At 45.6% G+C, this 26792-nt stretch overlaps 1 protein-coding gene across 1 annotated transcript in view; it reads left to right on the forward strand.

Annotated features, from left to right (window-relative positions):
• The window catches only part of Slit3 (slit guidance ligand 3), a 563280-nt gene that overhangs the window by 85037 nt on the left and 451451 nt on the right, over positions 1–26792 (forward strand). Inside the window, exon 5 of the mRNA XM_048814838.1 lies at positions 14829–14900. Coding sequence (XP_048670795.1) covers positions 14829–14900 — 72 coding nt within the window. The remainder of the gene's footprint in view (positions 1–14828; positions 14901–26792) is intronic.

Below are 26792 nucleotides of genomic sequence, written 5' to 3' on the forward strand. Positions count from 1 at the left end.
AGCATAGTGGGAAAATTGGAGAGTGTAGGGGGTGAATTTTGTGGGCATTGGGGATGGGGAGGTGGACGAATCACGTAGGGATATGTGGCCCATTGTAAGGGCTTTGGCTCTCATTCTGAGTGAGCCAGGAGTGGGTGGAGGGTTTCAAGCTAAGGAGTGGCTTCATGTTTCACAGGCTGGGAACAGTCACCGCAGCCTCTAGTAGAAAATCAGATATAAAGGGTAAGAGTGGAGCAAGGAGGCCAGTGACGACACCTGCAACCCCCCTCAGTTCTTCTCCTCTATTAGTCTGAGTCAGTTTTCCCTTCTCACCAAACAACCTCCAAATCTCAGTGGTTTAGAAAATCATACATATTCCTCACATTTGGGTTAGGGGTTGGCTGGGTTTGGCTGATTTCGGCTGATTTCAGCTGGTTTCAGCTTTGCGTAGATGCACTTGGATTCAGGCTGTAGATTGGGTTTAGGATTTTCCTTGTGACTCATGAAGTTGTCCTTGGGTTCAGGGCTGTCCAAGGGCTATTTTCCTAATGGCAAATGGAAGAAGAGGTGAGATCAAGCCAAGTCATACAAACATTTTAAAAACCTCTGCTCACATCACATCCACTTATCTTCTATTGACTAAGTCCAGTTACATGGCCAAGCCCAACACCACTGGGGCTTGTGAATATAGAAGGTCCACCTTAAGAAGAGAGGCTGCAAAGTTGTGTGGCCAGAACCCCAGGCATACAGTTTTGTGTCAGGGATATAGGAAGTTTGGGGAACAGTAAACCAAACTGCTCACCCTTCTGTCTGTTCTAGTTATCCCATCAAGTGTGCCGCCAAGTCAGGTCTCTTTCCTCCTGTTTATTCCATCCATTCCCAGCTCTGTCCACCTTGACTCACATACTGACTCTCACAATGATCTCCTTCATTTTTGACCCCCGTCAATTCCTGTTTCCACCCCGTCCCTAACACATCTAGATTGCTGAGTTTTCTTCTTGCTCTAGGGCTTTATTCACACCAGCCTTACTCAGGAAACTTCAGGAACAACACAGTGTTTCTAAATGCCAGAACTTTCTGAAACCTTTTCATGGGCTTTGTCAACCAGTGTGGCAGCTGTACTGTTATCACTTATTATTTTCGTTAGTTTGATTTGAAGTCAACTTCCTTTTTTCTTAGCCTTTCCTTAAGTGATGTTGACCATGAAGAAATTATACGTTGTATAAGATCATAAGAAACATGATTCAAGTGAAAGTACTTATATATTGTTTTTTGCGCTCTAAAATCTTGAGAGGTGTAACAACAGCATTTTGGGTCCAACTAGCCTCCAACTGGCTCTTCCCTTCCTCTGACCTGTCGTACCCCTTGTCTCTGCCCCTCTCATCTCTATCTTTCTCCATTGTCTAGATCATGATAGCCCCCTGTATGTGCAGTCTTTGTAGCTTTGCCCTGGAAGACCCGACCCTTTTCTCTCTGAATGTCCTTCAAGACTTCCTCCTCCCCAAGTCTCCTTGCCCCTCACTGGCTCTGTCTTCCTGCTGGGCTCTTGTCCCTCACCTGATATTTCAACCTGGAATCATTTCACATATATGCATCTGACCAGCTTGGGTCACAAACACTCCAAGACTCACATGACCAGCACCACCAGCTCCTTCATCGTGCCCTAGAGTTCTTCCACCTTTGCTCTGCTGGTTGAGACAGGTGTTGTTTCTGTGGCATTTCATCTCAGCCTTTGGCTAGGAATTCTCTTGTCTTTTCTCCAGTTTCCAGTCCTTGACTCATTCATCCTTGTATTTCAAAATGTTCATCAAATATTCCCTCCTCCATGAGGCACAGAGATCCTGACTTCCTTCTTTCTTGGCACATGTCCCTGTGGCCATCAGGGGGACTTACCTTCTTTCAGTAGACTGCAAGTCCCATTAAGGGGGATGTCTTGTTGAATTTTGGGTCTCAGAGATGACACAGACTAGGTTCTTAGTAAACACTGAGTTTCTTAATCAATAGGTAGTTGAGTGACTGGAATTTTGTTGTTTCGATGGGACAGTGGGTCGTTCTTTGAGAGCAGATCTTGCCTTCTCTTTTACTTCTTTCCTATAGTATTTGCTCCCAGCTAGGCAAAGAGCAGGTGCTTGACAAATTTGCAGTAAGATAAGTTGTATAATGTCGTAGTCCACTTGGACTACTGTAACACAGTGCCATAGATCGGGTAACTTATTAACAACAAATTTATTTATCACATTTGTAATGTCTAGGAAGCTCAAGGAACCAGCAGATTGAGTGTCTGGTGAGGACCTGCTTTCTGGTTCACAGATGGTGACTTCTAGGTGGTCCTCAGATGGTGGAAGCACAGGGCATCTTTCTGGTATCTTTTTCAGAAGGGCACTGGTCCCATTCATGAATACCCCACCCTCATGATTAATAATCTCTGAAGAATCTCACCTTCTAAAACCATCATCTTTGGAAGTTAGAATTTCAACATCTGAATTGCAGGGAGGGGATGCAAACATTCAGATGCTAGCAAGTAGAAAACACAGGAGGCAAATAAGACTGACAATAAATGCTGCCAATTCAGAGAGGCTAGAAATTTCTGGTTCAATTTTAGCTCTTTCAGACATAAGCTATTTTGAACATAAAATTCATCATGAGTTTGGTCACTGAAGGTGAAGGAGTGTGCACTTGGAGCCCTTTGCCTTCATCCAAAAGTAAAAAGGTGTAGCTCACTCTGGGGAACCAGCTCTGCCCACTCTACGCTAGTTTTACATTTGGCAGTGGTGTCAAATTCTTTTCAGGAAAGAACTGGTGGTGGTGGTGGTGTGTGTGTGTGTGTGTGTGTGTGTGTGTGTGTAACATAAAGCAATAGGGAGAGACAGTGGTCCAGAGGCCAACACACCTGGAACCTATTTGTGGGGATCACTGGTTCAGTCCACAGCTTGGGTCATTCATTTATTTCTCACTAAGTGAACATCTGGGATTCAGTTTGAGCCGCCAACAAGTTTGGATGGGATCTCGAAGCTGTGGTTGGGATGTGGAACTGCTTGCCTGAGGTGGGGCTGAGGGAGGTGAGTGGGCTCTTAAACTGTTCTGCAGACTTCAGCTCAAATGCAATAGCCAGAGGGCTGAGCACTCCTTCACATGCTGGAAAAGCATTCACAAAGAGGGACCCAGCTAAGGAGGGTTCAACCAGATCAAAGCAGTAATGCATGCTGGAAAGTCCCCTTTTCCCCTTTCGCCCTGTTCCCTTTCCATCCTATAGTTCTAATAATATCCAGGTATTTTCCTTTTCCAAGGGGGTGGGGAACCTTCTTGGACTTGAACCAGGAAGGAAATGCTATCAGAAAGTAAAATTCTAATTAGTTATAGATGAAAATTGGTCACAGATAATTACTCTACATTCCTTGGCTCATGCCTGAGAAGGCTTAAAAGATCTTTTTTTCTTGCTAGATATGGAGATATATATCTAAATGCCTAGGTAAACACAGAGAAGCACACCACCATTAACAAACCTTGCGGGATATGAGTGTTTAGAACAAAAATGAAAGAGAAATTTGTCACTCACAAGCCAGGAATGTCTGTATCTTTGGCTGTCAGGACATTTTTTTCCCCTTCTCACTTTATACTTATTCAGAACATAAAGAAAAGGCCAATGGGTTCAAGCAGGATCATTTTAAACAGTACCTTCCAGAAAATTTTGCTGAGTCGCACCTGCCCTCCCTGACATCCACTAGCTAGAGTATTTCTCTTTCAATTTGCATCTGTCAGTTTACTACCTGTGCAGGTCGAAGGGTTTAGAGATCCGATGAAGGGCCTGGAATAACCCAGAGAGGACGTGGGGAGTCTGATGGGCCGTGCTCATGCGTCCTATTTAGAACCAGCTTTGCTGTATTGTTTTGTGGATTTGAAATGTTTTTTAAAATCCTCATAGCTGCCTAAAGTATTTTTCTCCTGATTCTAGTAGAAATGACTCAACGTTAACTATAGGCTGCACACGCGTATTTAATGTCTTGATGGAGCATGCTTTTACAGAGTAAAGGTCAAGTCCAAGGAATTTTCCATCTCCCTTCCCAGCCCCCAACATTGCTGTTCCATATTTATTCCTAAGCAGCACAGAGAAGCAGGAGTTACCCTTTGGGGCCTTCTGCATTTTCCTCCAGCACCCCTTTGCTTTGCTGGTATAGAACCTCTCTTGGTACCTGACCTGTTGCAGGGACCCTCATGCTGGCTCTGGTGTCTCTCTGTTCTATAGCCACCCCTGTCTTCCACCTCATCCCCTCTACAAGTGAGGTGGTAAGGGCCTTGTGCCTGAACTCTCGGGATGCCCTTGCAAGCATGTGGACAAGTGCTTCATCTGTCTTCTTGTCATTGTGACCCTCTGGCAACTTGGTTGCAGTGGTCCCTAAGGTTCCTAATGAAGTGCTCTGATTTTCACAGCCAGATGTGAGAAAGGCAGCACAGGGGAGCTTGGCAGCAACACATGGCTTATAGCACTTTGAGCTGTTCACAAAGCTTACCATCCACATCTCATTTGTCCTTAGTACTTCTGTGAGATAGATGAAGTAGGTGTTCATTCATTCATTCATTCACTCATTCATTCAAATCAACTAAGCAGCAAATATTTGTTGAGCACATACTGGTTGCTAGAAACTGTTTTAAGCTTTGGGCTTCATTGAACAAAACTTGCCACAATCCCTCTCATGGCACTACATTTGAATGAATAGTCTAGGTAGGTATTATGATCCCCCCCTCTTTTTTTGGTACCAGGGATTGAACCCAGGGGTGCTTAACTACTAAGCCAAATTCCCTGCCCTTTTTTATATTTTATCTAGAGACAGGGTCTCACTAAGTTGCTTAGGGCCCTGTTAAGTTGCTGAGACTGGCTTTGAACTCACGATCCTCCTGCCTCAGCCTCCCAAGCTGCTGGGTTACAGACATGTGCCACCGCACCAGGCTATGATTTTCATTTTTCACATGAAGAAACTAAGACATAGGGAGGTAAAATAACCAAGTATGGGTCCTATCCATCTCTCAGAGTAAGAACAATAGAACAGGCAATCTTAGAAATCATGTCATCCAGACCACTGATTTGATTGATGGAGGAAACCAAGACTCAGAGAGGTGCTGTGGTTTACACAGCCACACAGCTCTGGGGCAGAGCTAGGATGATATTGTACAGCTCTCTCTAACTCCTAACCTTGTGCTCTGTTTAAGACTTCTCAGACCCTGCAGGGACCTACCAGTCATACTCTTGTTTTCTTGTCACTGTGCCTCACTGCCTAGGGACCTCCTCTTCTTCCTTACCCTGCATGCACTTTATGACCCATGATTACTGTGAGCACATTCATTCCCTCACCCTTCTACCCTCCCCCTCTTCCTCCATCATAGTTACCTGGGAAAGCCCGAACCTTGGCTTGATTCAGCCTGTGGCTGTCTGTCCCCTCTCTCCCAGGGAAATTGCATGTGACTAGAGAAACCACATGCTTATCTGGACAACCTTGCTCACATCTCAGGATCACTAACTGCAGTGGGTGCCGGCTGACACTCCAGTCCTTCCTACGCAGCCACTCCACCTCCCCAGTCATCAGGACCTCCTCCCCTCCTGGAGAATCTGGCTTCCTTTACTCACTGAGAACTAGAATTGTCAGAGTAGACTTCACAGGCTCCCTCTACCATCTCTGCCATGCCCTGTCCCCTGACCTCCGCATTGCCTGTTCTGGCCACAGGTAACCCATCCTAGGCCCCGTCAAAGGCCATTCCATCCCTCATGCCTGGAATCTGCCCTCAGTGGCCTATTAAGAAGCCTCCTCTTAAAGTGTCTCCGCACCCCCTGTAACATCAGCCTACCCTCTCTTCTGGACCATTCTCGTTTGCATATAAACATGTCACAATTTTCTCAGTCTCAAAAAAATGAAAGCAATAAAACCTCCCTTGAGCCCATGAGCCCTACTCTCTACCAGTCCATTTTCTATCCTCCTTTTTACGGCAAAATATTTCAAAATCATTGCTTTTCCTTGTTTGTTCCTCCTGCTCTTTCTTGAACCACTTCAGTAAATAGCTCCTGCTATACTAAATCCAACATCCTCCTTAGCTTTTGCTACGTATAGCAGCAAGAAAAAGCCATAGCCTTTCCTCCTTGGCTGTCCTTCCCTCGTTGGAGCCTTTTCTTTGTGTGGCCTCCACAGCTTGACTCTTGGGCATCTCCTCCCAATGTGCTGGTAGTGGTTTCTTCCTCTCTCCATATCTGGTGGACAAGGACAAATGTAGCCCAGGACTCTTGCCTTCTTTGTCTTTGTCTCCCATGATGACCATATCAGATTCATGCCTTTAAATGCCATCTGCATCTCTTTCTTGCTCTTATCCCCAAAGCCCAGATTTCTATTTCCAACTGTCAACTAGGCATCTGTACTTGGATATATATAGCACATAAAATTTTACCTCCAAATCTGCTCCCTGCCCTCCAACCCTGTTCTACCACTTGTCTTTCCCCATCGTGTGTGATAGAAGTTCCCAGTTTTTGATGCACTGGCCTCAGCCTTATCCCTCTCACACCTCACTTCTAACTCATCGGCGGATCCTGTCTCTTGTTCCTTCACATGATTTCCAGAATTTGAGCACTTCTTAGAACCTCTGCAGCAGCCACTCTAGGAGCAGGGTAAAGAGCATTTCTAGAGAAGGAGATAGCTCATACAGAAACCTGGAGGCAGGGAATGTTGCAAGACTCTAGTTTCTCAGGAGGGATCCAAGCATGATTCTTGAGCCTGGGGGGCTGCTTGCCTGTTGGCCCCTTTATAAGATGTGGTGTGAAGAGGTCCCTGTGGAGACCTGAGCTTTCTCCTTGGCCAAGTGGTCTGACTGCCTAGAATGGATCTGGCTAGCTCTAAGACTGTGTGTGACTCTGTTAAGTTGCTTGTGCATTGTGTCTGCAGTGTGTGCAGTGTGTGTGCATTCCCAAGTGTGTGCAACTTTGTGCTTTCGCTTTCTAGATTTGTTTTCCTGGAGTCTGAGCCCTCAGTATATTGACATCGTTCCCTTTTCAGTCTCCTGGGGGGTCTGCAGTGACCTATGCTCTTGACTTTGGTCTCATGTAAAGCAGCTGTTGGTTGTAGCCTCTGGGGTTACCCTGTATTGTTCTAGGCAGAAAAGACTTAGGCCTTGTGGGTTAGCAACCCTGGAACCAGAGCAGAGGACGCTCCAGGACTTCCTCTGGACCTCACAGAGCCAGTAGTCTCTCACTGCATTTGCATGGACAGGCCGCAGGCCTTCTCCCCTTCCTTCCTTCCCTTCTCCTCTCTTCCTGGGTTCCCAGCTTTTAGTTGCAGGGGTGTTTGGGCACATGACAGCAGCTGGGAGAAGGCAGGCTTCAGCGTGGATGTGCACTGCATTTCCCTAACAGCTGTGTAATTGGAGGGAAATTGGTCCAAGGTGAGGGGTAGGAGAGTGCAAAAGGGGCTTTGGGGGGCTTTATGCTTATTTTCTTTTCAAACTGAGATCCTGAGCTGGTCTCAGTAAGGTGAGATTCTGGGACAGCCCCAGGGTTCTCCAGAAGTGCTTATATAGGTCACCTATATGGGGCACCTGGAACCACCCATAAAGGTACACAGGACTGAGAATACATTCAGGGAGGTTGGAACGGATAGGCCTATTAGGTCTGAGAGAAACAGAGAGATGCTCTTAATAGATAGCTCAGGATTCCATACCTTCCCTAAGCAGTGATTTTTCTGGGACCCTCAGAGCCACCTTCTGAAACCAGCGGAGTCAGGGCCAGGGAGCAGGTCTTATACAGTAAGGCCAACCATGTACAGAGTTCTAATCTACGTGGGCACAATTTTCCCAGCTCTAACATAGACAAATAGTCCTTGTTTTTGCTCTCTATTCTGGGATTGTTAAGCAGCTTCCTGGTCAACCAAGCATCAAAGATTTAAGAAAACAAAAGAGCAGAGGGGCTGAAATCACAGGTTTCAATGTTTGCCTTACTTATATGCTATGTGACTTTTGATAAATTTTGGAACCTTTCTGTATCTCAATTTATTCTTTTAAAATAATAAGCATAACAATTTGTACTTTAGGAATTGCTTCAAGCTGGGTATGATGGTGCATGCTTATAATCCCAGCTACTTGGGAAGCTGAGGCAAGAGGATTGCAAGTTCAAGGACAACTTGGGTAACGTGTCTCAAAATAAAAAAGAAAATAAATAAAAAAGGCTAGGAATGTAGCACAGTGGGAGAGCACCTCTGGGTTCAATCCCCAGTACTATAAGAAAGAAAAAAGAGTTGCTTAAAGAGTGAAGGGAGACAGCGCATACCAAAAACCCAGCACAGCCCTTGGCACACAGCAAGTACCTGGCATTAATAGAAAAGAGGAAGGAAGGCAGCAAAGTCAAGGACAGAGAGGCCATTGCTGGTGCTTAGTTCTTCAGGCACATTGGCTGTTACGATAGCCTTCACCAGATATTCAAGGGTGCCTGTAGATTTCCCAGGATCCTTTGCAATTAAGTATGTGCCATGTGAAACTTGTTCTGGCCAACAGGCTGAGAACACAAGTGATCTACATCATTCCTGGGCCAAAGGGGTTAAGAGCTATAGTGCATCCTCCTCCCTCTCCTCCCCTGGCACTGAACCCTGGAGGCCACGTGTTCTCCACAGCAGTCTGTGAGATGGAACAAGCCCTTTATGTGAGCACAGAGTAAACATTTATTGTGTTAACCAGTAAGCTTTTGGAGTTCACTTATTACTGCCTTGCTGACCAACATTGTCATCTGTGAAGGAGAAATACCTGTATTTCTGAGCTCCTGGGGCCCCTCTGGAGAATGACAATGTTAACAGTAGCTGCTACCACTATATTTATTGAGCCCTTGAGAAGTCCTGCCAAGCCCTTTGCAGATGTTAAGCCATTCAGCCCTCCCAGGTATTCTGTGAGGTACATGTTCTGTTATTATATAATAATTGTGTTCCTAAAATAAGCTGCAAGTTACTTTTAAAGGAGGTTTTCATAAACAACTTCAAAGAAAAAGACTGCTTTTGGGCAAGAATTTTAGACTATGACAAACAAAGCTAGTTTTCCCTTGGAAATATCAAAAATAAAAGTTTTTAATTGCTATTGGGACACCTGGAAGTTACAAACTAAAAATAATCCGTTTTCAAAAAGCATAAACCAACCTAGATGTCATTGAGCACATGCTGAATACTGCAGAAGCCAAAGCTCAGTCAACCTGCTTCTGAACCATGGAAATAAATTTGGGATTTGTCTGTAATTGATGTTAAAAGGAAGCACCATTATATATCAGTAAAGCTGTTCTGTGTTACCCCTTCCCCTACCAGGAAAAGGAAGCTACAGGCAGAGAACAGCAGTCACTCGACCAATGTGGCCAGGCTTGTCGGCCTGTCGGGCAGGCTTTCCCACCACAACAAGTGTGGGAGTTGTCCCTGATCATGAGAGGTGTCATTCCAGCAACCACCACAGATTGGGTTGCTTACTGAATTGATTAGGTCACGTTCGGTTTATGTTATGAAAATTTGCATAGCCAAAAAAATTTAAAAACCTGAATTTGTTGTATTTGACAGGTGAGGAAACAGAGCAAGTGTAAGGCCATTGGCAAACAGCTAATGGACACAGCCCAAATCAGGGCTCCCTGAAGTTCAAGTTTTTTGCCTTTGATTTATAGTGACATCTTTGGGTCCTTGTGGTTGATGGTGCCAACTCTGAGTTGAAGTTTAAGACCTCTGTAGTTCAATTCTACCCTTGACCTGCAGTTTGCTGTCATCCCTGTGGCTTCCGGGCCAGGAGCCTCTCCATTATCTCTCTATTGCAAGTGATTTGAATCTTCTGCTCTAAGCAACAAAGCCTCTTTGTCCCTTGCTGTATAGACATGTGGGTGTTTCTGAAAATACCAGTAAGTTGGCCTTGCCGAGGGAAGTAACTAGGTTTGGTACCAAAGCGAGCTACTTTGGTGACCTTGAGAGATTAGTGCACTTTGACCTCCTCTCTCCCTCAGGCCCTGGCCCCTCAGCTGGACACTCCACACCTCCCTGATAAAAGGGAGGTACTTGCCATGTTAAGCCTGGCCCTTCAGCCCCTCGCCCTGTCCTTTCCCTTCCCAAGGGGAGCATTGAGCCCACCTTCTAACTTGGCTGATCTTGAGGCAGATGAATCTGGAAGCTGAGTCTCTGGGAGTCCTGTCCTGCTCCACAGAGAGTGGCTTCCTTCATCTAGCCCAGGGGACAGTTGACCCCTTAGGCTCCCTAAGTTGGCCACTCTTGCCTTCTGATTTATTCATGAACTTGGACATGAACACTTCCTGAAGGTTCCTGTGAACCTGGCACTGTGTTGGCTGCCATTGGGAAATAAAGGATGTGCAAGATTCAGTTCCTATTCTGAAGGACCCTTGGAACTTAAAAGGAAGATGAGAACTGCACATTAGGTGATAAATCAAGACAGCTTATAATGAAGGGCTGAATTAAATATCATCATTTTACACAGCAGTTAAGAACACAGGTTTAGCATTAGGCATCTGGCTTCAAATCTCTTCACCATTATATTTTGGTGGACTTGATTTGGGGCAAGTGCCTTATTTTTCTCAGACCTTGGTATCCTTATGTGAGGATAATAATTAGACTGGCCTCTGGACATTTCTATGGGGATTCAGTGAGATAGTACATGCAAAATGCTTTGTTCAGTCTTTGACTCATGGTTGTACTGTTATTACTAGGTATTATTTGTCAAAACATATTTGAAAGATCTCAGTGGCTCAGAAATTCTGAATCTAAACACTCACCTTCTGCTTGGTATTCCTCCTGTCTCTGTTCCTTTCCTAGATGATTGGTTATTTTGACTGATCAACTTCCCAAGTTGGCTCCTGGGAAGCCACTTTTAAATACCTCTGTTCCTGCCATTCCCTCAACCATCACATGCATTCAGTTGCAGACCCTACTCATCAGACCTCACAGCTGTCTCCCACATCCATCACCACAGTCAGCTTTAACCGGGTCTTACAGAACCGTGTTGGATACTCAAGAGCCCTCTTAACTGATCTCCTTGCTTCTGCTTTCACCCTTTTCCAAACCAAGTTTACTGTTACTGGAAAGAGCTTTCTAAAATCCAAACCAGATGGTCCCTCCCTTGCTCAAGCCCTTTCTATGGCTCCTTATTACTCTCCATAAAAATCCAGGCCCAAATCCCTTACCACAATCCACAAGGCCCCTCGTGATACAACCTCTGCCTACTTATACAACTCCATTGCTCATGTTCTCAAGTCTCCCCCATGCTCCAGCTACATAAGCCTGCTCCCCAAATGCTGCTCAGTCTCCTGGCTCTCCATAGAAATGCACATACTCAAGTCCACAACTTTCTGTCCATCTTTCTTGGAGAGTCACATTCATCTTTCTGTAAACAGGACTGGGCCAGCTTCTCCTTCTCTACGTTCTCACAACAACTTTGCTTATAACAGCGTGGTTTGACTTTTACTTTCACATCTGTCTTCTCCACTAGCATGGGATGTTCTGAAAGGAAGAGATTGCATCTTACTCATCCTTGCAGGTTCATATTCAAAAAGAACTGGAAAGATGGAAGGAAGGAAGGAAGGAAGGAAGGAAGGGAGGAAGGGAAGGAGGGAGGGAGAACTGATGGATAGATGGATGGTATTTGAATGAGTAGACGGAGGGATGGATGGGTGGTTGATGGTTGGCTAAATGGACGAATTAACAAAGTGGTAAAAATGTCTATATGTGCTTTCCATACCCAGGTATGTTCAGGAAGGCCTTCAGTGGTTCCACAAAGTCAAGGCTGTGAGGCTCATGGTTCAGGTTGAAAAGCAATATGACTTTGTAGCTCAGCAGCCAGTGGAGCTTTGATCTGGATGCTCCCCATTGTTCCAGTAGGAAAGCTGTGAAGTACTCTTGATCTTAGAGGGAGAGGGGACACCTGCGTGGGCTTTCTCTTGTCGTGGACCTGACCCATGTACTGTTTGCTGACCATAGTTCTGTCCTTGTAGGGGTTCCGTTCACTCCTGCTCAGCCTCTGGGAATCACAGATTCACTTCCAGTTGGGGCTGGAGACTCCTAGCCTGGACCAGGGTAACAGCAGCAGATGGCACAGGTGCACTGTGGCCAGTAGCCACCGTCCGCAGCCCAGTGCTTACCTAATCCTTTCTCAGAGCAGCACATTTCATCCCACTCGTTTTTCTGCTCAGGACAATAATTCCTGAGCAGCACATGGAAAGTGCCCCTTATGTACCTTGGAGCCTTTGTTGGCTCTTCAAGGAAGACTTTTCAGGCCAGCCTATTCTCTAGTGAACACCAGTAAGTTCTGGAATAACCTGAAAATACGGAATCAAGCTCCTGCTAGGAAGAGCCAGCGTGTGACTTGCCCAAGCTGAAGTGGAAAGGCCCCTGGCATAGGACCCGAGCCCAGCCTGGCTGCCCCAGGATCCCCATTCAGGGCTCAGGAAGCAGCAGGCAGAACTCCATTGGCTAAATTTGGCTGCATTTTTATTTTTGTCCAGCCACAAATACCGGCAAAGAAATGAAAATGATTCCTTCCCTTCCGGGAGCCTCAGAGCCAAGCTGGTTTTATTTTTAGTTCCAATTCTGGTTTAGGGCTTTGAGCACACTAAACACCCTACCCACTTCAGGCAGCGGCCACCAGAGTTTAGGATTTTTGCCTAGACTGGAGTCTTGGATGTCTAAATGGAACTCTTACCAAGCTTTGTACAGCTGTGACAATAGAGGGTGGTTCCAGACAGACCCATTTAGAGACCCGTTTTTTGCCTTGGGGACCTCCAAGAAAGTCCTTTCCAGGGAGGGCATTGTACCCAGAGTAGATCATTGTCTGGACTGGGGTGGAGGAGGTGGCAACCCGGAAGAAAAGTGGAGAAAAATGAAGAAAGGGAAAGGAGCAGGAAGCTGTCATTTATTGAGGGATTCGAGTACCATGGTGGTTCAGAACCAGGACTCTGGTGTCAGGCTGACTATGCCCAAGCTCTGCCCCTGTGGCCTCTGGGTGTCCTGGGCCCCTCCAGGTTCTGAATTCTTATATAGGAGGTAGAGATATTAACAAGGCCTGCCTAAGCATTGCTGCAGTTGGGACCAGCTAATGCAGCATGTAGCACAGCCTGTGACACACGGTCATCACTACTGTGATGAATATGACTAGGTCATCACTACTTTGATGATTTTTGCCATCTCATGGCAATGCATAGGGTCATTTAAGACAGAGAACTGAGACTTCAAAGGCTAAGTAACTTGACCCAGTTCTACAGTGAGAACATGATTAAACCAGGCCCTGGCTAATCCCAAAGTCATAACACCATGCCTCTCCATGGCTCATGACCTCCACCTGTTCCAGAGAGGATTAGCATGGACTATCTGGGAACTGTTCTAAACCAAGAACTGGATCCTACCTCAGCCTTTCACTTTTGTGGCAGGAACACACAAAGAAAGGCTACCGGGGGTGGTGGGAAGAGCAGAAAATAAATTCACAGACAGAAAACAGAGCATGGATTGCCACAGCCAGCAAGAGAGGGGAATGGGAGCAAAACCCCAAATTGGGAATCATGTATGAGGGAAGGAGGGAGTGTGGACTTTGGGGCCAGAAGACGTGGTGACACTTACCTTTCCTTCAGCCTCGGTTTGTTTAGCTCTAAGATGAGGATAGGACAGTTATCTCATGTAACTATGTGTGTTTCATTCACTCTAGCTGGAAAAATTCTTCCAGCTTCTGAACCATCTTCGGCCTGGGAAGTTAATGGACACTATTAGATATACGCTTAAGTGATTTGTGGGTTCATCTGTAAAGACAGAACCACTTTCCCTGAATAAGAGATGAACAGATGCTAGGGCAGAAGAACATGAGCTAGCAAGGAACAGGGTCTCCCTCTTGGTCTAAGACCCCCAACACAACTTTCATGGAGATCACATGATGGTTGTGTGCCCTGGAAGCTCTGGTGGCCTTCTTTTCTGTGACATTTAGCATTGGCCATTCCCAGCAGAGACCTGCCCTGGTTCTGTGGCCATCATCCAACACTGGCCATCCCTATCAGGCTGAGTTTTATATCAAGCTACCTCATGCCCAAATGTTGGTCCCTGATCCAGGGCTGATTTCTGTGTTAGGCATGGTGGGGGCAGTGCCGAGCACCCACAGTGCTGGAAAGGCCCATGAAAATGTTTTATTTTCTTTTAAAATTTGAATAGAAGTGAGTTTTTAGATTGAAATAGTTACATAACATAAAAATTTTGTTTTTTACAGTTGTGTAAAATATAATATTTAAAAAGTTCTTATGAAGAAAGCAGGCTGCAAAGGCAGAAGGGCCAAGACCCAGGAGAGTCATCATGCTGCCTTGCTCTGGTCCAGAGAGCCAGCCTGGCAGGAATTCCACTTGGTCCCTCAACCCAGAGCGATCTGCCTTGACCTCTCCTATGTTCCTATAGCAACTGCCACCCATTTAGAATCTGGGATGCTTTCTCTGGTGTTTAATTTGTTTCTGGAGTCCATTTCACATGTCAGTTCTATCACTTGGCAATAACTACCCGGAGCTCATGGGGAGAAAAAGCCCCAAAGTCCCTGGGAAAGAATGCTGTGATCAATTAATGATGTCTGTCCCAGACTCATGACAAATGAGGGAGTGCAGCACTCGTGCTGGGTTTATGCTTATGACTGACCTTGGCCTTGCATCTTCGTGGACTATAAAGCCCGGTCAACATGGTATATGCCTTACACATGTTGAACATCCCATATTGAAAAATCTAGAGAGTCCCTTAATACCTGTTGATGGATGGATGGATTGATTGAAGCAGTATCTGCAAATACTCTTGATCCGATTTAATATGCCCTTGACATCTTTTCATTCTTCTTTTCACCTGTAGGCGTCTCAACAAGAATAAGCTCCAGGTCCTTCCAGAATTGCTTTTCCAGAGCACACCGAAGCTCACCAGACTGTGAGTAGCCTTGACTTCTGTTCTCCATGTGCGCCTTCCCTGGTGTTAGTGATGTGCAGGTTGTGGTGCCTTCATGTGTGGCACCCTCTGCCATGTGGATCTGCTGATTCAGCCCTGGTGTGGAGACTAGAGCAGGGCTTGGAATGGGGAACCTCCACCCCCACATCTCCACGTCTTGTTTCTTGCTCTTGCTTTCAGAGCTCAGTGGCTTATGTGGCTGATGAGGTCTCGTAGTTGACCCTCCCCCATTGCAAAGAGGGAGGAAACTTCCATTTTACATGGGTCTGAACTTATTTCAGGGGAATTCTGAGGGGGGGCTTGGGCGAGTTGATTCACATGAGGCTGCTGGTAGTCTCAGGCAAGACTGGGTCAGGCTAAATGTTTCCATCTCCCTGACATGCTGGCTGGAGGAGTTCCTGCCCATTGCTTGCTGTCTAGCATTTCTAGTTCAGGAACTATGGGTCTTGAGGTCGATGGTTTGATGAGAAAATAAAGAAGCACCCTGAATTTTGCTTTACATTTTAGAATGGTCCAGACTACAATGTGGGGGTGGGCAGGGAGATTTGGAGATGCCCTGTGTGTTTATTCATTGTGAGAGTTTAAAGCTTGGGAGCTGGAGATGCAGGGTGTGGTGGAGGCTGAGTTGTATGTCATGGGTATTCATTGACACTGAACAGCTCCATGACTGTGAACCTGAAATGCTGCTGGCAGTGACCAATATAGATCCTGGGGTGAACTGTGCTGCCCAGGGCCCAACTCTGGGAAAGAAGTAATGACTGTCTGGCTACTTAGCACTCATGACAAAATGAGGGAGTGCAGGCGCTGAGAGTTATAGCGTGGCTGGGGTAGAGGGATCTTGTGTTGTGGCCACCATTCTTCTTCCTGATGGCTGTGTTTAATGCCTACTTATGCAGTCAAACAATGCGTGTAAGGCTCTGGGGTAAGCTAGAAAATATGAAACACATGTTAGTGTGTACACTTAAGAGCGAGCTCTGAATTAGAAGTACGTATTTATATGTGTCTATACACAGACACATGCACATAGACTATGTGCATAAATGTATTTTCAAAGGAAATTGTTGGAACAAAAACAGGCCAGGGATGGTGGGTATTCTGGTGGAGCAGTGTCTTGCTTTCTCTAGGGTGTACCTGTACTTTGTCAAGATCTTCTTGCTGTGCACACTGTTTCTCTGGCAGGGCCCACCTTGCTGACTTTGCTAAAAATAGGAAAGGCCCTGACCCCTTTTCAGACCTCTGGTGCTTCCCCCTGGAGCAAGTACAATCCAGAAGCCTGAGTGTCTAGCAGGGCTGGGTAAGATGCCTAGGGATGTACCAGAAACCATTCTGAGTTTAACTTCCTCTTCCCTGTAAGGTCATCTGTTTGTATCCACAGGGGACTGATTCCAAGACTCCCATGGATACCAGAATTCCCAGATGTTTAAGTTTCTTATATGAAATGATGTCATATTTGCATATAACCTATGCACATTCTTCTTTTAATCAACTCTACCTGGCTTACACTACCTACTATAATGAAATTCTATGTAAGTACGTGGTGTACTGTGTTGCTTAAGGATAATAGTGAAAAAAACATCTGTCCATGTTCAGAACAGATAGATACTTTTTTTTTTTTAATATTTCCAATTTACAGTTGGCTGAATCTACAGAGGACCCATGATACAGCTCTCCCCTTAAATGCTCACAAAACAGCCATCTCTCCACCCAGCACTGCCTGGTGGGGCTCTCTCTCCCTCTCTCTCTCTCTCTCTCTCTCTCTCTCTCTCTCTTTCTTTCTCTGCAAATGCCATGATTTTATTCTCTGTTATTGATGAGTAAAATTCTGGTGGCCTTTTCAACCAGCACTTACCAAGTGCCACAGACTATCTCCTATTCACCTGGAATCTCAGCATTAGTTTCTAGAAAGAGGAAAAGGGCCTGGGGAGCCGGAGCTGCTGGATGGCTGGGGGGAGGCGGGGGCTGAGCACTTCAGCTGCTACCTGAGGGCAAGCCTCCCTGTGGCTGTCAGGTGAAACCCAGTTTTGGCAGGGCTGGTCTTGATTCAGACAAAGGACATGGTGATAACAGGTCTCTGGGGTGCTGAGGCCAAGCATAGGAACCCATGGGCTATACCTGAATCGCCACTTTCTAATTGTGAGAGTTTAGGAGAGTCACTTTCCCTTCTGTGCTTAAATCTCCTTGTTAGTAAAAGAGGGATGCCCCTTCTTTCTCCGTACCTTGCAGAGGAGCTGTAAGTATCCAGGGAGATGGTGGTGCCTGTGTGTTTTCTAAGGCTTAATGTGTTATGAAGTGGAGGGGCCAAGATAACTGCTGTTACTCCTCAGTTCCTGTCTTTGCAGCCTGTTTCTGGTCTCCTCTCTCTGGGAGGAAACTAGGAGTTGCAATGATCATTGAGATAAATTACTCTGAACTTTTGTTTCCAGCCAGAGAGCTGCAGCTGGGAAGAGAGGAAGGGCATTTAACACATTTTCATAACGGTCCCTCTCTGGGTCCCTGGACTGGCACAGAGACTGATGCACATAAGGCACTCAGTCAATGACAGCTGGATGGTAGGTGAATATATGAGTGACACAGGACCAAGGAAATGTGTCTCAGGGAGCTTTGATTCTTTTACTCACCATTCGTTCAGTCATTCACTCATTCATTTCTGTGTTCAGTAAGCTTTTCTCTGGGTGCTGTACAGCCCAGCTTCTGTGCTGGGTACAGAGCTGTGTATGTGAAGGCTGTCTAGCTCTCCATGTGCCCTGATATGACACATTCTGAATGGCTGCCAAAAAGCCAAGAGCTAAATATAATTTTTTTTTTTATTGAAGCAACTATATTAACCCAGGTTTGAGCTATAATCAGCAATTGCTTTTTCTCTTTGGGCTTGATCTTTGATTTTTCTTAATGGCCCCATTATGTCTTTGTCTTATTTTGTCAGTCACTCCAGGGCCTTTTTGGAAGTAAGCAGGGTACAAATTAGAAATCAATAAATGTGCAATCATGAGTGTGTGTACATATGCCACTGGCTCTGTTTTAAAAGAGCACTGTGTCTCAGCAGACAAGGCAAGCATTTCCCAGGAAACCTCCACACTGCTTCTGTGCAGCTGGCTCTTCCCATAGAGTGCTGTGTGGCACAAGCAGCCATTACGAACACTACTTTTCTCTTATTCTTAGACTTGCAGACAAAAGCTGCTTAATGTTCAGTGTTTATCCAAAGAATGCCTTTTGGAAAGGTGATGGTGGTGTAAGAAGACACGTTTGGAGTAGTGATGGGAAAGAGAAGTGGTATTTATTGTGAACCTGTGTATGATAATAACACTACTAACCAGCAAGTGCCAGAAATATGATTAAAATAAGGTTACCTGGAGAGAAAGTCTATTACTGCATGTAACTGAGAGGTCCAGGGGTAATTATGGCCTCTGGAACAACTGAATCCAAGGGTTTAGAACAGAGGTTGCGAAACAGAGGTTCCTTGGAACAAAGGTTGTGATGCAAGACAAAGTGGACTCACCACATGCTAATTTTGCAAGCCCAAAGAAGAGTGCCTTTTTTATCATCAAGTGGAAAAGACCTGAGGGTAGGCTCTGATAACTAGCTTAGACACCTGCTCAAGCAAGTTGCTGTTTCCAATAGGATGGGGTTCTCTGACTGACCCAGCTCCTTCAATCTTGTTTGGGGACATTCAAGATCCAGAGTATAGCAGAAGAGTTGTCTAACTTATCCATGGTTGTATAGCCAGGAGACATGGAACTGGGCTTCAGTGCACATTTGTGTCTCTACAAAGCCCTTATGCTTCCTCCTATCCCATACTGCTGTGTGACTACAGCAGAGAGCTGAAGGCCTGCAGAGAAGGACTGACAGTGGCCTGTCAGATATGCCAGTACTTCTCCCAGGCCTTTTACTGGCTGCCCCACTGCACCCCCCTCAGATCCAGCACCATCTGATTCTTGTGTGCATTAGTGGCACATCTGTCCTCTTGTTCTGTGCTCAGGCACATAGATCATAGACCATTTGATCCTAGAAACTAGATCCAGAGTGCCTAGGAGGCACTCTGAGCTTTAGATATCACAATGGTCCACAAGACATCCAACCAGACCTCTGTCATGTCTTGAATACTCAATAAATATTAGCTCACTCCCATCCTTACATAAGGTTGCCAAAAAGTGTAGGGACTTTGCTTCTGATCTTTGAATGCTCCCCGGAATCTAACCCAGAGCTGAGGAAGGAAAGAGGCAGTGGAATAAAGGACTAAGGGGTTGCCAGTCATGTGCCATGAGCCCTAGGGCAAGCTACTTAACCTCTCTAGGTTTCAGGCTCATCATCAGTAAAATAACATAGGCTACGTTTATGGTGTTGTGAGAACAAATGGAAACCATCCAGACACCTTGCAGAATTGAGTACCTCACAGAATCAGTGCCGGGTGGAAGATGGCTGCCATTAAATTTACTGACTGATGGGAGCTGTGCATGTGCTGGGGCTGTGGGATCTGTGGTGCAAACATTTCAGCACCAGGAAAGAGTCCAGGCTCTGGAATTGATGAGAGTTGGATGAGCATTGTACTTAGAGTGGGAAGACCCTGTGCCTCACCCTGGCTCTGCTGCGCACAAGCTGTGTGACCCTCGGTGCATTACTTTGTTACTGAGCTTCAGTGGTCTCACCTAAAAAGCAGAGTGGGTCTGTTACATCATCTAGAGACATCTCTCCTTTCTGCATGCATTTCCAGATTTTTCGTTCACCTACGTGTGGGAGAGGCAGTGAAGGATTTCTGGTTATTAAATGCTGGCGGTAATGTTGCCAGAAATTCTTTAGAAGGAGCAGAAGGGAAGTTAAAAACAGCGATTAAAAACCCTCTGCTGTTCTCTGGATTAGACAGCTTTGGAGGGGCTGAGGGATACAACTGCATTTGAGTTTGACCTTGCCATAGGAGGATGTACAGACCACTGGGGTCCTGTTGGCCCACCTGTCCCAGATTCAGGTCCAAAACGTCTGTTCAGTATTTGGTAATGGTTTAAAATCTCTAGCCGCTAGTGGCTGGACCAAGGCTCTAATTACTCTTCACTTGGTTCCATGAGGCATTTGACAGCTTCAAAAACATGCTGCTGGGGTTAAACCTTCTGTCACTCCCTTGGGGCCATGGAGTTATGAGAGACTTGGAAAGTTAATCCCCCAGTAACAGAAAACAATATGAAATTCGGCCAACAAATTTACCTCCAAGTCACTGGCTGTTATCATAGTAGAACAGCATCCCTGTCCCAGAGCAAAAGGCCACAAGACTTCAGCTTTCCAGAGACTTGCTTCCCACAAATGAGCCCTCCTCTGAATACTCATTACTGCTATTTGGTACCTTGCCTGTGTGTTTAATGTTGTCTTTTACTCCAGCATCGTGAGTGTGCTATGTCATTATCGTAGACCAAGCACGTTTGTGTCTTTCTACAATGTCAGCATTTGTTAAATAATGATGAATTCACAGCCTGGGCCACTTTCATCAGTGGCCACTCACTGTATGCGTGTGGGTCACCTGGTCGTCAGGTGCTGGGCAAATACAGGCTCTTTATTCCAATCTTGATGTCTAATTTCTACAGCACTCGAGAGGCACACACGTCACCCAGTGATACATGAACAGATCACGGAGAGACGGAGGAAGGGCTGAAGCAGCCTCAGGGTCACAGGATGCTGCGCCAGGCACACAGACACAGGGAGACTCAAAGTTGGAGTCACCGAGGGTCAGATGAGGATGGTAACAAACCAGCACTGCAGAGTTGTCACAGCAGAGGCTCCAGACAGAAAATGGCACTTTCAGTGTCCCCATGTCAGCGGGAGGCATCAGCTTGGGGTGGGCCATGCATGGGCGTCACAGGCAGGAGAAGCCATCCTTGGTGAACCTCATGGCGAGAGGACACCAGAGGCTCATTGCTGTGGCAATTTTCCTTGGGCAAGGCTCGTGAAGAATGACCAGGTGACAGGGTCAAGGTGACAGGGTCAAGGTGCCATCGTATTCAGCCTGGGGGGAGAGGGGCTCCCCTTTTATGGAGCCTGAGTGAGGGACGCTCCTCTGTGGGTTACTGAGCTCCTGTGTCTGGTGTTCCTGATGTGACCTGGGATGTCCACTGTCCAGGTGCTCCTTGGTTTAGTTTGATATGTTGTCATGTGAAAGTCCTTCATCAATTTGTCCCTTGTGTCCTGGGCAGATGATGGTGGTTTCCTTATACAAATAAGGTGTGGTCTCATCCCATCTTGGTACCGTACTCAACATGGAGTAGCTCATGGCAAAATGCTGCTTTACAAACCAGAGTGACTCAAGTTACAAACTCAGCCTAAAACCTGTTGTTCTCTATCTCAAAGAGTAATTCAGAGCAGGGTATGGCCTGCTCCCCACAACCAGGGTGTTTCTGCTTGCTCCAGACCCCCCCAAAAATGAGAAGCTGCATTTGGGAAGGAGACCTGCTCTTTAGACAACTCAATATGAGCACAAAGAACAAGGGCTTCAAAGCCCTCCAGATCTGGGTTTGAATCCTTCTTTCTTATTGCCCTGAGCAAGTGACCTCAATTTTCTCCATCTGATGCTAGCTCTAGCATTGGGGCAATAATTATAGTTCCTGCCAGTTTCCAGGGCTACCATAACAAATGCCCGAGAGTGGGTGGCTTAAACAACACAAATGTCCTTTCTTACAGTAGTGGAGGCTAGAAGTTCAAGATCAAGGTATTGGCCTGCTTTTCTTCTGGGATCTCTGTTCTTATATGTGGAGGACTTTGCTGCTGTCCTTCATGTGAACATCCTTCTGGGTGTGTGTGCCTCTGGTGTGTCTTCCTGTTCTCATAATGACACCAGTCATACTGGATTGTGTCTTCACCCTAATGGTCTCATTTTAATTTAAGACCCAAATACACTTTTATTCTCAAATACCCTTACATTCTGAGCTCCTGAGGCTTGAGAATTGAATATATGAACTTGGGAGTGGGGCCACATTGAGTTCTTTTCAGTTCTCAGGGAGTATTACATATTTACTCTGGGTCAGGTGTTTGGCAAACTGTTTCACATCTATTGTCTCACTGAATCTTTTAGGAGGTAGATGCACTATTGTCTCCATTTAAGTGATAAAGAAACCGTGTCTTTGAGATTTAGACAGCTTTCCCAGGGTAACAGAGTCAGTAACTGGCCAAGCCAAAGTTCAAACGCGAACTTGCCTGACTCGAGTGCACATCCTCACTTCAATTTGTCCATTATAGTTATGTCATGTGCCTGGTAGGATCTCAGTGAGTGCTGGTCCCTGTGTGTCTCTGAAACCCTAACTGAGCGCATGCTTTGCTGAGTGATTGGAGCCTCACTCTTCTAGTCAGTACCTGCTGCCAGGCAGAGGTCCCAAGCAGCTGCCTCAGTCTTCCAGTTTTGCATTCAACTTTAAAACATAACTACATGCAATATGTGTCTCTATAAAACTCTGCACTGATGTGAAACAGTACTATAAAAGTGAAAAACCAGTGGAGAAAACAAAAACCATACTAGCCAATTTTCCAGCAGAGTTGTTATCTGATGTGGTGAAATGATAATGGGCTGATGGGAAAACCAGTCCATCAGGATGCTGGGGGCTTCCAAGAAGGCCAGGCTGGGGCTGGATCCCAGAAACCTGTGTGGTCCTGGACATGCTTGTTTGCCTCACTGGGCTTCTGTTGTCTCGTCTAATCGAAAGAGGACAGGATGGAAGTTGGTCTATTTCATGACCAATGGACACTGGGGACAGTTAAGACCAGCCTCACCACCACAGACATGGGGTCACTTTTTCCAGATGCACAGCTACCCACAGATCATGGAAAGTGTCCCTGCAAACCACGTCTCTGTTCCCTCCACTTTTGCTCTGTCCTCCAAGCTCTGGACGCTGCAATAAAGTAGCCTTCTATCTGCTTCATGGCCTGAATCATCAACTCCAAGTTCTTCAAATGCTTGAAGACAGGTTTCATTTTAATCTGTGTGTGGACAGAGCATGGATTGCAGTGTATGCCCTGTCATTCTGGGTGCTTCTGTTGTAGGAGGATTGCACTCTCTCGTACCCTGAGCCCAAGCCATGGGAGAAGGCATGGGAAATGTCCTTTCTTTTCTCCTCCCCCAAGGATTGACCCAGCTGTGGACTTGTCTGTAGCACTGACTACAAAGTTAATGTTTTGAACAGTCTTATAGACCCATACACCATGCAGTTTTAGAGCTGGGGATAAAAGTCATCTACACCAGTGCTTTTCAAACTTTACTGGGCTCTGAACACTTGGGGATCTTGTTTAAAGGCAGTGTCTGGTTCCACAGTCTGGAATGGGGCCTAAGAATCTGCATTGCTAACAAACTGCCAAGTGATGTTGCCAGCCCAGGACCACACTGTGCAGAGCAAGGGTCTAGGACACAGTTGGCTCTTAAGCTTAACATATAGGGAAGAATCCCACTTGAATGGTGATTCCCAGGCCACCTGAACAAGAAGTCTGGCTCTCCAGATCTGCAGTGGACTAGAGATATGACTTTTCCAATAGACATTCCAAGTGATTGTGGTGTATGTCCCCTATAGGGCATACATGAGAATCACTAATCTAGTATAGGCCCCATTATTTTATGGATTTGGGAGGAGAGAAGGAACCAAACATCTGTTGAGAACCTACTATGTGCTGGGCGCCTTATTCATATGCCAGCTCCTTCTGCCCTCCTGAGAATCTTGCAAAGTAAATATTTTTATACCCACTACACAAATGGTGAAACTGAAGTTTGAGGAGCTCCAATCACTAGGAATAAACCTAGGCCACCCCCGCCCCCAATTCTACATTCTATTTCTCTACCTTATCATATGCCTCCTGTGCTGAAATACACCTTAAAAGACTGAAGACAGAGAGGGAAGAGAGAGAACAATCTGATTTATGAAAACTTCTTGATTTACTTTTGAACCTAGACACTCATATGAGCATATATGAGCACACGCTTCTATTTGAGATTTCAGATATTAAGACTTGAAACATCGAAAGAGAAAAATTTATAGGCTCAAATGCATGATAGCAAGTAGATCTTGATGAATTCCCTACAGTTTATCATAGGTAGAGTTTTGCTCTATATTTTTAATCTCTTTGGCCTTTGGGACCAACAGAAGAGTTTTCTAAAGTTATCAGGCACACCGAGAACATTCTGCCAACTTGGAAATTGTTCGAATCTCTTTTCTTTTTCTTTTTCTTTTTTCTTTCTTTCTTTCTTTTTTTTTTAAGAAGGAAAGAAAACCAAGCTGTGACTTTACAATGCTTTGGAATTACAGAATATGCTTGTAATTTTTACAATTCTGCACAGACTTCTTTGCTACATCTGGTTGATATTACTGGCGGGGATATATGGGGGAATAAACCATGGGTTGGAATGTGAAACATCCCACAAAATGAGTTTCTTATAGGTTGCTGCATAAAACATTTTGAGTCTCCCTCTCTTTGGAAGGGTAGCTTAAGTGATTTCATGGATTTAATATTTTCTTTGGTTTGAAGGTAAGGGTTTCTGCTAGTTTACTTGGTGGGGGTTCCAAGATGGTTTTCTGAAGATATGTGTGCCATTCTCAAGTTGTGCCACTAGCCAGGGTGAGAAGAGGTACCCTCCAGTGAAATCAGACCAACCTTTGATGAGCATCATTGGATCATAGCTGTGATCATGAAACCCTGGGACCAAGTGAATTGCTGTAGAAAAAGGAAGATTTAGGCAGAAAGAGTTATGGGTGTAGGGCTTCAGAAAACCTCTAGACCTCAGCTGATGATGGTGGGGCACCTTTTGGCAAGGCAAGCTCACGCCCTTGTACATACAGCAGAAGCCTTCGCACATTGTGCCCTGGAAAAATGCAGAAACCAAAAGTCAGCTGATACCTGGAACTCAGTCAGTCCCCTGTTGGTCACATTCCTGCCCAGTTGCCCATAAGAGAACTGCATGACCAGAGACAACTGCTGGACACCTACTGTGTGTGTATGTCACTCCAATGTGCTGGCTGTTGGGATGCTGAGCACGGAACCCAGCAATGTCTAATCAGAGCCCGGAGGGTGTGAGTGTGGGCTTCCTGCCACCTGGCTCCTTCTCAGACTTCCTTGGCTGGGCCCCACCTGTGGAGCTGGCTCCTTGTCAGCAGAGCCCTTTCTGCACAATACCAGGCTGCTCTCAGCACCCTGTGGCATGCAGGAGAGTTGGCCAACCTGGGCAGGGTTTTGTGGCAGCACCAAGGGCGCTCAGATAAAGAGTGTGCTGTTGTTTTAAGCAGGAGAACCAGGAGCCAACCTTCACACACCCTGGCATCCTCCTTCCCCTTATGTGGAGGGAGAAACTGCCCAGAGAATTAAGTATCAGGGAAATACCACATTGTGTATAGAAAAATAGCCTTTTGAGGTGAGCAGACTCCAAACACATTCTTTAATTATCTGAATGATGCAAATGTACCCACATCTAATAATCTTGAAATATTTGTTCTTGAACTACATTTAGCATCAACAGAAACATTTGTAAAGAGCCTAATCATCTCCCATTTTCAACCAACATTTGGGCATCTCTCCAGGGAACAAACAGAGTTTTAATTTGATGTGCCAACTTCTAGCATGATTTCAAATTATACACACACACGCAAGTCTGTAGCTTTGTCTTTCTCCTAGCTTTCCTGTGGGCTCTGTATCCTGGATTTGAACACTAAATTCCATTTGTAAGGTTTACAGTTCATTTACGAGTCCTGGAGATTGAGGCCCGTAATGTAAGTGTTGACACAACATTAACAACAGCAAAACTATGATAACACAGGACTCTCCAAACCAAACAGAAATGGAGGAGTTTAAGTAAATTTCATGCTCCTTGCCTGAATGGAGTGTGCTGGACCTGAGTTTTTGATTCATGGTTTAGAATAACAAACTAGCGTTTTCACACTGCATCTCTTCCCATCAGTTCTTTCCTAGTGCTCTTCACCTGCTCAGGGTGAAGAACCCGGCTTGGCAGTGTGGCCTCCTCTTGATTGGCACTGCCCATCACATAACCAAAAACTTTCCCCATGGTTGGCTGAGTGGAATATCCTGCCATTGAGCTGAAGCTTTCCCTCTCCAGTGTGTCTATAGCTCCTTCTTAAATTTTCCACTAGTGAGCCAGCTTTTGATTGAAACAGGCACATAATCACACCAACACTTCTCCAAGCGGAGGGAGCATCTTGACTTTGTGAGGACAGTGTAGCTGCTGAGGGAGAAAACTGGGTTTCCAAAAGGGGGAAGGGCAACCTAGGATTGCTCTCCACCTCAATCCCACTTAATTAGGCACTTTTGAAACTCAAGGCTGTGGATCCAGTGCTCAGAGAAACCTACCTTCAGTCTTTTTTTTCAAGATGAAGACAGGTGTTACCAAATTAGAAAGAAACCCTGGCTCGTGGATTTCATTTTGCTCCTGGCAATCATTTTCCTATGTCTATATGTCTCCTGCTCCTCCATTTAGCCACACGCACACATGCATATAACATATAACACACATACATATAACATACACACACCATTCATATATCATACCCCACATCCACACACATAACACCCCACAGCACTCACATACACTCATCATACCACGTCACACACATACAACATACTGCATCACACCTGCATACACAGCATGCTACACCATGCACATTCATGCATTATACTATGTCATGCACACACAGCATCCCATACCATTTGCATATACATACCACCCTGTAGCACATACACACACAAGAAACTTTGTCTTTATTGGAGAATTGCAGACAAATAAATGAAAGTTCCCCCAGGCTCTGAGCTGACGCACAGATATAGTCACACTTTAGTGTAAGATGCCTACTGTTAAATTAGCTCAGTTATTGAGCCATGTGACCATGAGATGCTGGGGTTTAGAAGGCAGTGGAG

Source organism: Marmota marmota, unplaced genomic scaffold (genome assembly GCF_001458135.2).
Source record: "Marmota marmota marmota unplaced genomic scaffold, marMar, whole genome shotgun sequence".
NCBI lineage: Eukaryota > Metazoa > Chordata > Mammalia > Rodentia > Sciuridae > Marmota > Marmota marmota.